A 12449-nucleotide genomic window follows, 5' to 3' on the forward strand; every position below is an offset into this window, starting at 1 on the left:
CACATATGTAGCCGAGAAGCGTGAGGCAAGTAATAGCCTGTTTGCTGATGGGAGCAAAAAGCTAGAAACTTGATTGGAGCAGCAGCTTGTGAGTTGACTGGCTGGAGGAGGTGGCCCGTGAACTTTCTCGGTCAACGACCAACCAAAAAGTGTTCTCCACGTCACAAATGTTATGGATGGCTACCTTGGCACTATTGGACACCTCCTTTTTTGGAGGAGATCTACGGTCCCAGATCATTGTTGATCGTGGGCTGTTCGATCCTTTTGGAGGAAAAAATATGGCGACCTCCCCGTCATGCACCATTGCCTTACCACTACGCTTCTGCATGCATTTTGTTAAGCAAGGAAAATGGTAGCATTATATTGTGTAGTTTTGGCCACCGTGATCCTCGTTCAAAATTCACATCGAGTTTACAACGAGTTCACACCACCATAATATAGTACACATAGCTTGTAGAGTTCAAATCTAGTTCGCATCGAGTTTACATACAAGTTTAGAATGAGCTCACATTCGTTCAAGTTTACACCTAGTTCACATCAAGTTCACATTCGAGATCAACATTTGTGATCTTTGCCAACAAGCGACATTGATTTTGAACCATTGATCCCCTCTAAAATTGAGGTGTCAAATAGTGCCAAGGGCTGGCCATCCTCGTCACTAATTGACACCTCAATTTAAGAGGGGATCTATGGTTGAAAATTGCCGTCATGTGTCGGCAAAGATCACAACCGTTGATCCCATATGTGAATTTGATGTGAACTAGGTGTAAACTTGGAGGAATGTAAACTCATTGTGAACTTGCATGTAAACTTTATGTGAACTTTGCAAGCTATGTGTACTATAATATGATGGTGTGAACTCGTAAACTCGGTGTGAACTAGGATCGTGATGGGCCAAAACTACGTAATATAATGGTACCATTTTCTTTGCTTAACAAAACACATGCACAAGCATATAATCACGCCCTAGTTTACCTGCCCCTAGTTCACCTATGAGATTAAAGCCGATTCGCGCCCCCAAATTTGGGCCCTAGATCCCATCACGAAAGGAAAATGGAATTCCGTGCATGCCCAGAGCCACGTCTTATTAGTTCAAAAGTTGATATTACGTTCAAAATTTCTCTCTCTGGGTGAGGGTGCAGGTATGCTGAAGCTGACAATTAAACAGCATGGTGCGCCAGACGAAGGAGATGGGCCTGCTCATGATTGTGCATCTCTCGACGAGCATGGCTGGAGCTCCTTGATTCAACAATGCATCGACGAAGACCTCTCCTCCATCGCCTTCCTCGTTTCACGAGACCTGTAAGTCATCATTTCCTCCCTTAAGTTTAAGGTAAGAATTGCAATCCTGCTTGTGCATAATGCTCCGCTGCTTCCAAATGAAAAGCAAACAACTTAGCTTAAAGCGTGGAATTACAGAGTGTTGATTCTGATCCCTTAGCTACTGCTTAAAGTCCCTTACGTGCAGGTAACGATAAAATGCATCAAGATCATGTCTTTTCACACAGAAACACTGTCCTTTTGCATGCGTTGTTGGTGGAAATTTGGAATTTTTTGACCTTTGAATGTCTCATCTTGTGAGCCCACCATCTGCGTGTCAACATCCATTCCTCTTATCACGAACATCCTTAATCAGTGTGATGGTAGGTGTATGTTGATGGACCAGCTCTGCACATCTAGCATCACTACTAGTTTATTGTTGTTGTTAGCCACTTGAAATTTTTCTGTATTTCTATTCATCAACTTTGTTCTCCACTCCGATACTTTATTTGATAAGATTTTGTGCCGTAGGCTGCTTTACATCTGTGTAGCTTTCATAGCAAGTTTATAGTTAGACTATTTGCGATAAAATTTAAAAAAGTCACTTTTGGCTGGCATTCGTGGTGTGTGTACTGTTTTCATTTCTTTCACATTTTTTTTTTTTTTTTTGCGCTCTCAAATGCACTTTTTAATGCTGATAGATATCTTTTCCTTAATTTATTTCGCTGTAAAGCTAGAGCTCTCTATTATTGTGGATTTTGCAGCTTTAGTTGATTGATTATATGAAGAAGTTTTGATGGCTATTTGATCTGAATTTGATGAGGTATTAGTTGCATTTTGTTTGCTAATAATTTTGTGTAGTGTAAGTTTGGGGGCCTATGAACAGCCTTATACAACTAATTCTTCTTTAGCTCCAACTGTAGTTTGGTGGTGGTTAGTTCAATTTGTTACTGTGAACACATTCACTGAAGTAAATTGTTCTCTACTTTTGCAGATTACAGCAAAAGTCATCCTTCTTTAGATCTTTGCTGGGCGGCGACTTTAGGTAATCATTTGATTTCTTTGTTTTCTTGGTTGCAAGCTTTGCAACTTTCTAGACACATTGTTGGATGGATTTATTACAACTCAGATTTGGGTCCATTATTCTGATCTAGCTCTCGCTAGGCTCATGATCTTCTCTTTGGGTCCGGCATAGATGTCATGTGCACATCTAACCCTATGTGCATGTGGACAAGCTAGCTCCTACTTCTAGGGTTTAGGACAACCTAGGAATTGTTCTGGCTCCTTTGTGAGCCAGTATGCAAGACGTGCATGTCCAGGCACTTTAGAGTAGTTGCATACCCTCTAATTGCACACAAGTGTGGCACTCAGGACTGTTCCCATCATAGTTTATAGTATCTGGCCTAGGTAGTTATTGCATATGAAACACCTCTTATTAATAATGCTAATTTATTAATATGTGCCCAGCATTAGCATAGTTGTTGGGCTTTTATTTGGCTTCATTGCATTGCTTGATCTAGTTCTCATACTCTACAAAGGTGACCCATTGGGTGGTCACCATTCATTCATTCAGTACAGTATGAGGTGCATGGGCCACATGCGCTCAGCACAAGCAGCAAATCCAACCAGCAGTTTTGATCCTCATCAGCAACCCATCAGCATTTATCAGCAAGATCCCTAGCGTTTCATAAGCAAGTACCGAATCAGCCCAGTGCTTTCATTTAAGCCCATTCTCACCTGCATCATAAGGACCACATTGCAGATTTCAGCCTTGAAGGACCAGCAACCTCAGATTTCAGCCATAGCATCTTCGTCAAGTCACAGATCCAAGCCAGAACCATCAACGTTTTCAGTTTTCAGCCGTCTTCGTGGTCAACATCAGCAGATCAGCCCCGTACCGTTGCATATCAAAGTCAGCAGCACTGGCATTTTCCATTTTCAGCCCTTAGCCTCTCAGATCCAAACATCCATAGCCAGATCCCATGAGTAGCTTAGCATCTAGATCCATTGTATTAGCATTTGTGTAATTTAAAGCAAATACCTCTCTAGCAATAGAGAGGGAGATCCTTGGAGGGGGGTTTGGGACCCCTTTTGATGTTGTCTTCTTTCTCTCTCTATCACTCACAGAACCTTCACTCACAATATCTCTCCCTTCTCTCTCGTAGTCTATTGCACATTCTCTTATTAGATAAAAGAAACCTTGTGTAAGTACTGAGCACACATCCTGAGTTATCACCTTCAATCACTTCCGTTGCACTTAATATTGGGTATCATCACTCAAGAAAAGAACCATAGAAAGTTTTTTTTTTGGTTTGTTTGAGATTGCATGTAACCCAAGACCACTTGGGGACGTGTCAATCTTTCTAATATGTGCTTTTGAAGAGCGGCATGGAACCTAGAAAAGAAGGGCTTGTCCAACCTCCACTCGTTCCTCTATTCCACTCATCGAGAGTCTACCTTGCACATTGCGGCAGGCCAATTGAGGTGAGGTGGGAAAAAGCAACCTTGATGTGAGCACAAGGCTGCCAAGGGGTGCACCCGGAGGAAGAAGTTGAGCTTAGTTAAGAGAAAAGCCTTCTTAAACTAGATTGCAAGTAGTACCAAGGATCCAATACCACAATACCCCAAGTACCCAAGCACCCTAGTACCCCAAGCAGTGTTACTGGGGAACGCGTTCCCTAGGCCTTGGAACGCCGGAACGCCGCTCCGTCGCACCCCTCCCTCCCCCTTCCCCCCCCCACACACACACACCTCTGCAAGGCCGGAACGTCCCGGAACGTTTTGCCGTTCTGGGTGACAACCTGATATCGGAATGGCCAGCTGAAACTGCTCCGGAACATACGTTTCGGAACGGCCAACTCTCAAAATGGGGAGAAATGGGCGGTCTTTTGCAAATTTGTAGTGAACATTAGGAGCTTCTTAAGTGTGCAAGTACTCAAAATGCACCCCCTCACACCCATTCCCTTCTCAAGCAAATCCACATGCCCTCAAGGTCTAAGGCTTAAGCCTTAAGCTCTCTCGACTCTCGAGTCTCAAGCTCTCCCCCTCTCACTCTCTCAAGCTCTCTCCCTCTCTTGAGTCTCTCCCTCTAACTCTCTTAAGTTCTCTCCCTCTCTCTCAAGCTCTCTCCATCTCCCAGGCCATGGATGATGCGAGAGGGAGAGGGAGAGAGGGAAGGGGTCTTCAAATCGAGTTTTTTGTGAGTGTTAGAGTCAAAGGACTCTAATACTACTTGTACTCAAATTTCAAACATGTAGAGCTAAAAATTGCTTTATTTGGGTGTTTTTTATGCCTCCCGTTCCGCACCGTTCCCGTTCCGGATCCTTGGCCGTTCCCCCATTCCGCGGGGGTCCCCGTCGCCGTTCCCGTTCCGCGTTTCGGGTAACTATGACCCCAAGCCTTCTTGAGCTTAGGTAAGAGAAAAGCCTACTTACGCGAGATTATAAGTAGTACCAAGGATCCGATACCACGTTACCCCAAGTACCCAAGCACCCTAGTACCGTAGTTGTAACAGACTTGGACACTCCAAGTCGAGAATCTACCGCGACAGCACAAATAACCACTTTAAAACAGTTCACAGTTCACAATTGATTCGACACTGGCCCGGCGGAGTTCCGTGCCTAGAGTTATTGGCCCCAAAGATTGGCGCCCCTTTCGGTATTTCTTTTTGTATTAATCTGAGTTCAAAGTACAAGAGTGCGGGCAGGTGCTCACACTTAGACTCTGCGTCTAGATGCACTGAGTTGTGAGTGGCCTACCCACTTATTTAAAGAGTACAAGGGATGCCAAAAGCAGAGTCCCAAAAGCTTGTAAACTCAAAAGCCCTTTTAAAATAAAGTAGGAGCTTTTTTTTTTTTTTTTCTCTCTCAACCCATACTTGGCACAAAATAAAGCAAAGCCTTTTAAAGTAAAGCTCTCTCTCTCTCTCTCTCTCTCTCTCTCTCTCTCTCTCTCTCTCTCCCATATTCATTGCGTAAAATAAAGCAAGCCAATAGCGTAGGAAAAGCATCATCCAAAAGTTGCCAAAAATTTCCGCAATGAGCGCCGTAAAATGCAGAGATCCGTACACGTTGCCACGTGGCATTTTTTCCGCAAAATGCGAGCCTGTCCGTACTGCCAGCACGTCAGCCTGCAATTTCCGGGGCTTGTCCATGCAGGGCAGAGAGTGTGTGTGAATGGGCAGCCACATCACCATTTGTGAAATACCCTCCTCTTGAAAGCATTGTAATCGCCCTCAATTTCGCCAACAAAACAGACAAAAGCCATAAATTGTCTTAGCAGACACTGACTGTTAGTACCTACGCACTAGGAACACACATCTAGCACATGTACCAATTGACAGTCATATCACACGACATCACTAGACATCACAGGACATGACATGACATTCAACATTCATTCGGATCTTAGACCATGATTTATCGGCAATGCAGTTAGCAATCACATCTAGATCCAGTCGGGACCTCATAGATGCCCGATTGACTAACCCCTATTGCAACCATGTCTACTCGAGATCATTTAGACCAAAATGCTGCAATCATTTCGTCTATCAGTTCCTGCACTTAAAAACAAGTCAAGAACAATAAGTTTCATAATCAGGAATTCCATTTCATAAAGTCATATAGCAGAATAATGTCAGCTCTCAGTATCCCTTAAGCTCAAAGAGACATCAATGACTACTATTCTAAAAATCAAGGCATCTGTTGACAAAGGAGTGGAGTAACTCCCCTCTTGTGCAAGCCCACTGCACCATATCTCCGGCCAAGTTGAATTCTGGGTTCCATTTGGAGTAGACTATTTTAAACCAAAAGCTTCAAGGTCAAGGTTCACAATCTGAGGAGTATCTGCTAGGTCCTCCTCCTCCATCCACTTCGCTTCCAATGCAGGATAGTTCTTGAATTTAACCAAGAACCGCCTTCTTACTTTACCCTTATTCTTTGTGTCCTTATGTGCCAAAATCTCTTCAGGAAGAAGGATCTCCTCGTTTTCTTCCACTTAGGGCTCCCCAACTTCAGACACATCACCTTTGAAAGGTTTCAAGAGACTCACATGGAATGCATTGTGAATCCTCCAAGTGTCGGGCAGTTTCAGTCGGAAGGAGACATCATTGATCTTTTCGGAGATCCGGAAAGGTCCGTAGTATCTCATACTAAGCTTTGGAAAAGCCTCTCCTTTCCCTTCTTCTTTCTCAGGCGTGCCTTCTCAAAACGTAAGAGCACCCAATCATCCTCCTTCAATTTCAAATCGCGACGATGGCGGTCTGTTGCCTTTTTCTGTCGTTCTTAAGATTTTTGCAAAGCCTCGCAGACCTTGGCAAAAGCTGTGTCTAAATCGCGCGTATACTCATCAGCTTCAAAAATCTTATCTTTCGTGCTTAGGAAGGGTGAACCTTCGCAGCACCTTCAACAATCTCAAATGGCACCTTCCCCGTCGAAGAGTGTATTGTGTTGTTGTAGGCAAATTCTACCAGATACTAGATACTTTTCCCATTGAGTCTTCTGATCCGAGATATAAGACTTCAATAAATCTAAAATCACTGAATTGGCAATCTCAGATTGCCCGTCAGTCTGCGGATGGAAAGATGACGAGAACTGCAACCGCGTGCCAATGTTCTCCCAAATTGCCTTCCAAAACAAACTCGTAAATCTGGGGTCCCTGTCGGAGACAATCGTCTCAAGCATGCCATGTAATCTGAAAATCTGGGCCACAAATAGTCTCGCTAAGTGATCCGGCTTGACTGTTTTCTTCACTGGAATGAAATGAGCCTGTTTGCAAAATCTGTCAATAACAGTCTAGATACCATCGTGACCACTCTGTGTTCTCGTGAGATCAAAAAAGAAATCCATTGCAATACTTTCCCAGGGACGGGTGGGTATGGGCAAATTCAGTAACAGTCCCTGTGCTATATGCCTGTCAAACTTGACCTTCTGGCATACCAAGCACTTGCGCACAAACTCGTCCACATCCTTCTTGAGTCTCGGCCAAAAGAAGTATCTCTCTATCCCTTTCATGGTGGTAGCAATGCCACGGTGACCCGTAAAAGGTGGACAGTGGCATTCAGTCATAACCTTTTCCCTCAACGGCTGTGTAACACACAACATGGTTTTCCTCATTAAGCAGCCATCCCGAATGGAATATCCCGTTGCTGTCTCCCCATCACGTATCCGTGTGAAAACGTCTACAAAATCCGGATCTGTGGCATACTGGTCGACCATATCCTCAAAGCTCCTATGATGTATCACGGAAATAGCCAGAATTAACGGCTTCCGAGACAAAGCATCTGCCACCAAATTCTTCTGTCCCTGAACATGGAGAATCTGGAAGTGAAACTGTGACAAGATGTTCGCCCACCACATCTGCTTTTCCGATAGCTGCTTCTGTGACAAGAAGTAGCGTAAACTCTGATGGTGTGTAAAGACAGTAAAATCCGCTCCGAGTAGGTAGTGCCGCCACTAAGTAAGAGCATGGATAACCGCCAAAAGCTCTTTCTCATAAATTGGTGTTGTCAATTCTCAGGCCTTGAGAACAATCGGCTCTCGTAAGCAATGACATGCCCTTCTTGCATTAAGACCGCACCCAGACTACGAGCACAAGCATTACAATATACTTCAAATGACTTCTGCAAGTCCGGCAAAGTCAAAACTGGTCCCGTAGTCAATTTCTCTTTCAATGTTTGAAAGGCTGTCACCTCTGTGGGTCCCCACGAGAAAGGGACTCCTTTCTGTGTCAAGGTATGCAAAGAGGAAGCAACCTCTGCAAATTTTCGAATGAACCGCCTGTAGTACGAACACAATCCCAAGAAGCTTCTAACTTCATGGACATTCTTCAAATCGGGCCAATCACGGATAGTCTCTATCTTGGCCAAATCCATCTGCACTCGTGTTGCTGACACAATGTGTCCCAAAAAGTGTATCTCTGGTAGGAAAAATTCACTTTTCTTCGCATTAATCACTAACTTGTGATCTCGTAATGCCTGAAAGACTTCAAGCAGATGTACTCTATGTTCTGCCTCATCCTTGGAGGAAACAATGATGTCGTCAAAGAAAGTGCCAACAAATAGTCTATACTCTCGAAAAATCCTGTCCATCATTCCGATAAATGTCGCAGGAGATTGGTTAAGCGAAAAGGCATCATTGAAAACTCAAATAACCCAAAATTCGTCCAAAAAGCTGTCTTGTAGACGTCTCCCGACGCGATTCAGATCTGATGATATCCACTCTTCAAATCAATCCTGCTAAAACACGAGGATCCCTGTAATCAGTCGAGGATATCATCGATCCTAGGAATCGGAAATCTGATCTTGATGGTGATTTTATTGAGAGCTCTATAATCCATGCACATTCTCCAAGATCCGTCTTTCTTCAAAACCAACAACACTGGAGAGCAATACGGTGAAGTACTAGGCGGGACAAGACCCTTTTCCAAGAGGTCTTTCACTTGGTTCATAATCTCTTTGTTTTGGGCTCGAGCCTCGGCTCCCACGATAAGGTTGCCGGTTCGGTGGTGTGCTTCTAGGTATCAGATCAATAGTATGATCTTCAGGACGAGCAGGTGGTAACTCGCCTAGCAGGCCCTCTGAGAAGCAATCGGCATGAGAGTGGAGAAAATCTTGGCGTTCTTTATCAAGTTCAGATATATTTGTCCTATCCTCATCACTCAACTCTTTCAAAAAGATCGAGTAAACAAACAGACTGGATTTTCATTAATTTGGAAATGGCCGAAGCCGATACAATAGGGATAGACTCGCCCTTAAGTTTTATGTCAAGTACAATGGTTCTGCCCTTCTCTGTTGTCTATGTCACTTTCCTCGCCCGATAGTCGACCATGGCGTTGTTCTTGTGGTACCAGGGAATTCCCAAGAGGACATCACAACCTTCCAAAGGCATTATGTAAAAGTTCTCATGCCCCAAATATCCCTGACAATGCAACTGAAGTTTGCCAATGACAGGTGTAATGGCTACGTCCCTGCCGGGTGCCGCTAGAACTGCCTCCGCAAGTGGTCCCATCCGATCGGGAGTGATCTTGAGCCCTTGCCGCCAATTCCGGTGAAATGAAGTTGGCCTTGGCTCCTCCATCAAAGAAGATTAGGGCTTCTTGGTCTCTCACTTTGCCCCAAGCTCGGCAAAGTTCTGTACTTTCGTCCAACGTGCTGGGATCGGTACCCACGCAATCTGGAACCAGTCCTGTTTTCATCTTGCCTTTTCTTCCACATTCCTCAGCTGCTCTCGAACTCTCAGGCCTTTTGTCGTCCTTGTCGTTTTGTGCCTTTTTAGGGCACTTCGCGGAGATATGTCCAGTTTCCCCGCATCCAAAGCACTTCCCTTCCCTGATGTAGCAAGCTCTCTCTTGAGGAGTAAGCTTGGGTTGTGCATCCTTCTTTTCTGGGTTGCTCTTCCTCTTTCTACTTTCATTTGTCGAAGTCTGTTTGGCTCTTTGTGTCATGATCTCATCGGTGGGGTAGGTCAAACTGCCAGAGTGAATGGCAAAACCCTGTTTCGCATGACTCATCAACGCTTGAATGGAAGCTGACTTTTGTTCCAACAGTGAGCTTGGATCTGTGTAGGTAGACCCAACGTAAAACGCTCAATCTGTTCCTTGAACGAGATCTTCTTAAATGAAGAGGCGGGTAGAAAAGAGCTCCAGAATCTCTCGCAATAAGCGTCCACTGTATCCTTCTTGGTCATTCGAGATGGTTCCAAGCAGTTCGTATGTCGCGTTCATACTCTCGAGTCAACCAAGAAGAAATAAAAAGCCTCTTGAATTTCAGCCATTTAACTGGCGGAGTCTTGTTTAATAGAAGCGTGGACCACCAAGTTCGAGCATTCCCCTTTAAGTAAGAGGCAGCTCTCCGAATCTTAGAGTGCTTTGAGTAACACCCTCCTGCGAAAGCGATGTCAAACTGCTGTACAAAAGACAAAGCCTTCGAAGCATCTCTATAACCAGAAAACGTGTCAAATTAAGTTGACTGTCCACCTTCCTTAAACTCTCGGACTTTCTTGCTTTTGTCTTCCAGAAAGTCATACTGGTTGGCTTTATAAAAATTCTTCTTCTTTGCATAAAAGTTGTTGTCGTCAGAGTCTGAACTGTCTGTAGACGAGTCCTCTATAGAACTGCCACTCACGGGGCGAGATTTAGACTTCTTTGCCTTTTTCTTGCCCTTTTCGAAGCGTTGCTTTTTGCTTCGCTTTTTGCCTTTCCGGTCTTCTTCGCTCAAGTCAGAGGAGCTAGAAGAACTCGAAGAAGAAGAAGAAGAAGAAGAAGAAGAAGAAGAAGAAGAAGAATTGGGTACTCCTTCAAATCGAACACGCTTCTTCTGCTTTCTTGCCGACGCAAAAGTAGACTGACTATCCAAATAGCCCGGGAAGTCAGTGCCTTTCTTTTGCTTTTTGTCGTGCTTTTTAGCTTTGTTCTACGCGTCAAAAAGCTGAGCAATTTGTGCATCAACCACCTCTTCTTGGTTTTGGGAGTGGTTTTGTGGTTTGCTGCCATTGCGTGTACACCTCTTCGAAAGAAGTCTTGTTCATATATTTAGCCAATATCGGGTCCTTGGCAAAATTAAGCATCATCTTTGTTGCATCGCCGATCAATTGTCGGCGCTCCATCTCTTGACGCTCCGCCTGAGTAGGGCGAGGCGGGCCATACTCCTTGCCGGAATCTTCGTTGTGATCCCTTCCCGCATCTTCGGATGCAGGAGTCGTCCACTGATCTTTGCCTGAAGCAATAGGTGCCACGGAAAAAAATTTAGGGATCGGATTTCCCGTAGAAGAGAAATCGGCCGTGCTATGATACCACTATAACAGACTTGGACACTCCAAGTCAAGAATTACTGCAACAACACAAATAACCACTTTAAAACAGTTCACAGTTCACAAGTGATTCGACATTGGCCTGGCGGAGTTCCGTGCCTAGAGTTATTGGCCCCAAAGACTGGCGCTCCTTTCGGTATTTCTTTTTGTATTAATCTGAGTTCAAAGTACAAGAGTGCGGGCAGGCGCTCACACTTAAGACTCTGCGTCCAGATGCTCTGAGTTGTGAGTGGCCTATCCACTTATTTAAAGAGTACAAGGGATGCCAAAAGCAGAGCCCCAAAAGCTGGTAAACTGAAAAGCGCTTTTAAAATAAAGTAGGAGCTTTTCCTTTTTTTTTCTCTTTCAAGCCATACTTGGCACAAAATAAAGCAATGCTTTTTAAAGTAAAGCTCTCTCTCTCTCTCTCTCTCTCTCTCTCTCTCTCTCTCTCTCTCTCTCTCTTTCTCTCTTATTCATTAAAATAAAGCAAGCCAATAGCGTAGGAAAAGCATTGCCCAAAAGCTGCCCAAAATTTCCGCAATCAGCGCCGTAAAACGCGGAGATCCGTACACACTGCCACGTGGCATTCTTTTCACAAAATGCGGGCCTGTCCGTACTGCCAGCTACGTCAGCCTGCAATTTCCGGGGCTTGTCCATGCAGGGTAGAGAGTGTGAATGGGTAGCCACGTCACCATTTGTGACACTAGTACTCGGTGCATGGTCATCACCCGAAGCAGAATTGATACTTTGCGTGAAGGTGATGAGTTTGAAGAAGAAGAAGTCTCTACACTAGGAGGACCATTCTTGGCTCCTCTTTCATCCTTATTGTCGCCACAGATTGCACCAAGCGCTTGGAGGCTTTGACGAAGTCAATGATGGAGTCGATGCTATAGCAAGAGGCTCAGCGAGCCACAATCAAACAGAAAAGGGTGGAGATGATGCTACACTAGGAGGCTTAGCGGACCGCCATTGAAAGGGAAAGATTGGCTCTAGAGAGGGAACGCGAAGATCATCATCTAGCTGTTAAAGAAAAGAGGGTAGCTATGGCGCTAGAGTGTCTGAGCCAGCCAAAGATGTTGGTAGTTCATTAAGTGGCGCAAGCGGAGATTCGGACTCCACCAACCCAGTCACAGAGAAGTTTCAGTTCAGTAAGTATGATGGTAAGATGGATGCCACGGTTATTCATGCTTGGCTGCATCAATTTAATGCTTATTTTGCGACAACTAAGAAAACAGGAAATATCAAAGTTTTGACTGCAGCCATGTACCTTGCCGGTGATGCCATAAATTGGTACCACGCATGGCAAGAGGCACAGTTGGACGCGCACCTAGAGGAAGCCGACGAATTCACGCCCCTTTCCTTCAATTGGGCCGATTTCCAAGACAAGCTCAAGGGGCGGTT

General features: G+C 44.7%; 1 protein-coding gene across 1 annotated transcript in view; it reads left to right on the plus strand.

Annotated features, from left to right (window-relative positions):
* Positions 1-1023: 1023 nt before the first annotated feature.
* Positions 1024-12449, plus strand: part of LOC147436030 (ubiquitin-protein ligase) — a 125975-nt gene continuing 114549 nt past the window's right edge. Inside the window, exons 1-2 of the mRNA XM_086488927.1 lie at positions 1024-1302; positions 2255-2305. Coding sequence (XP_086345053.1) covers positions 1145-1302; positions 2255-2305 — 209 coding nt within the window. The 5' untranslated portion in view covers positions 1024-1144. The remainder of the gene's footprint in view (positions 1303-2254; positions 2306-12449) is intronic.

The sequence above is a fragment of the Adiantum capillus-veneris genome, chromosome 18, assembly GCF_014529385.1.
Source record: "Adiantum capillus-veneris isolate H3 chromosome 18, ASM1452938v2, whole genome shotgun sequence".
Classification (NCBI taxonomy): domain Eukaryota; kingdom Viridiplantae; phylum Streptophyta; class Polypodiopsida; order Polypodiales; family Pteridaceae; genus Adiantum; species Adiantum capillus-veneris.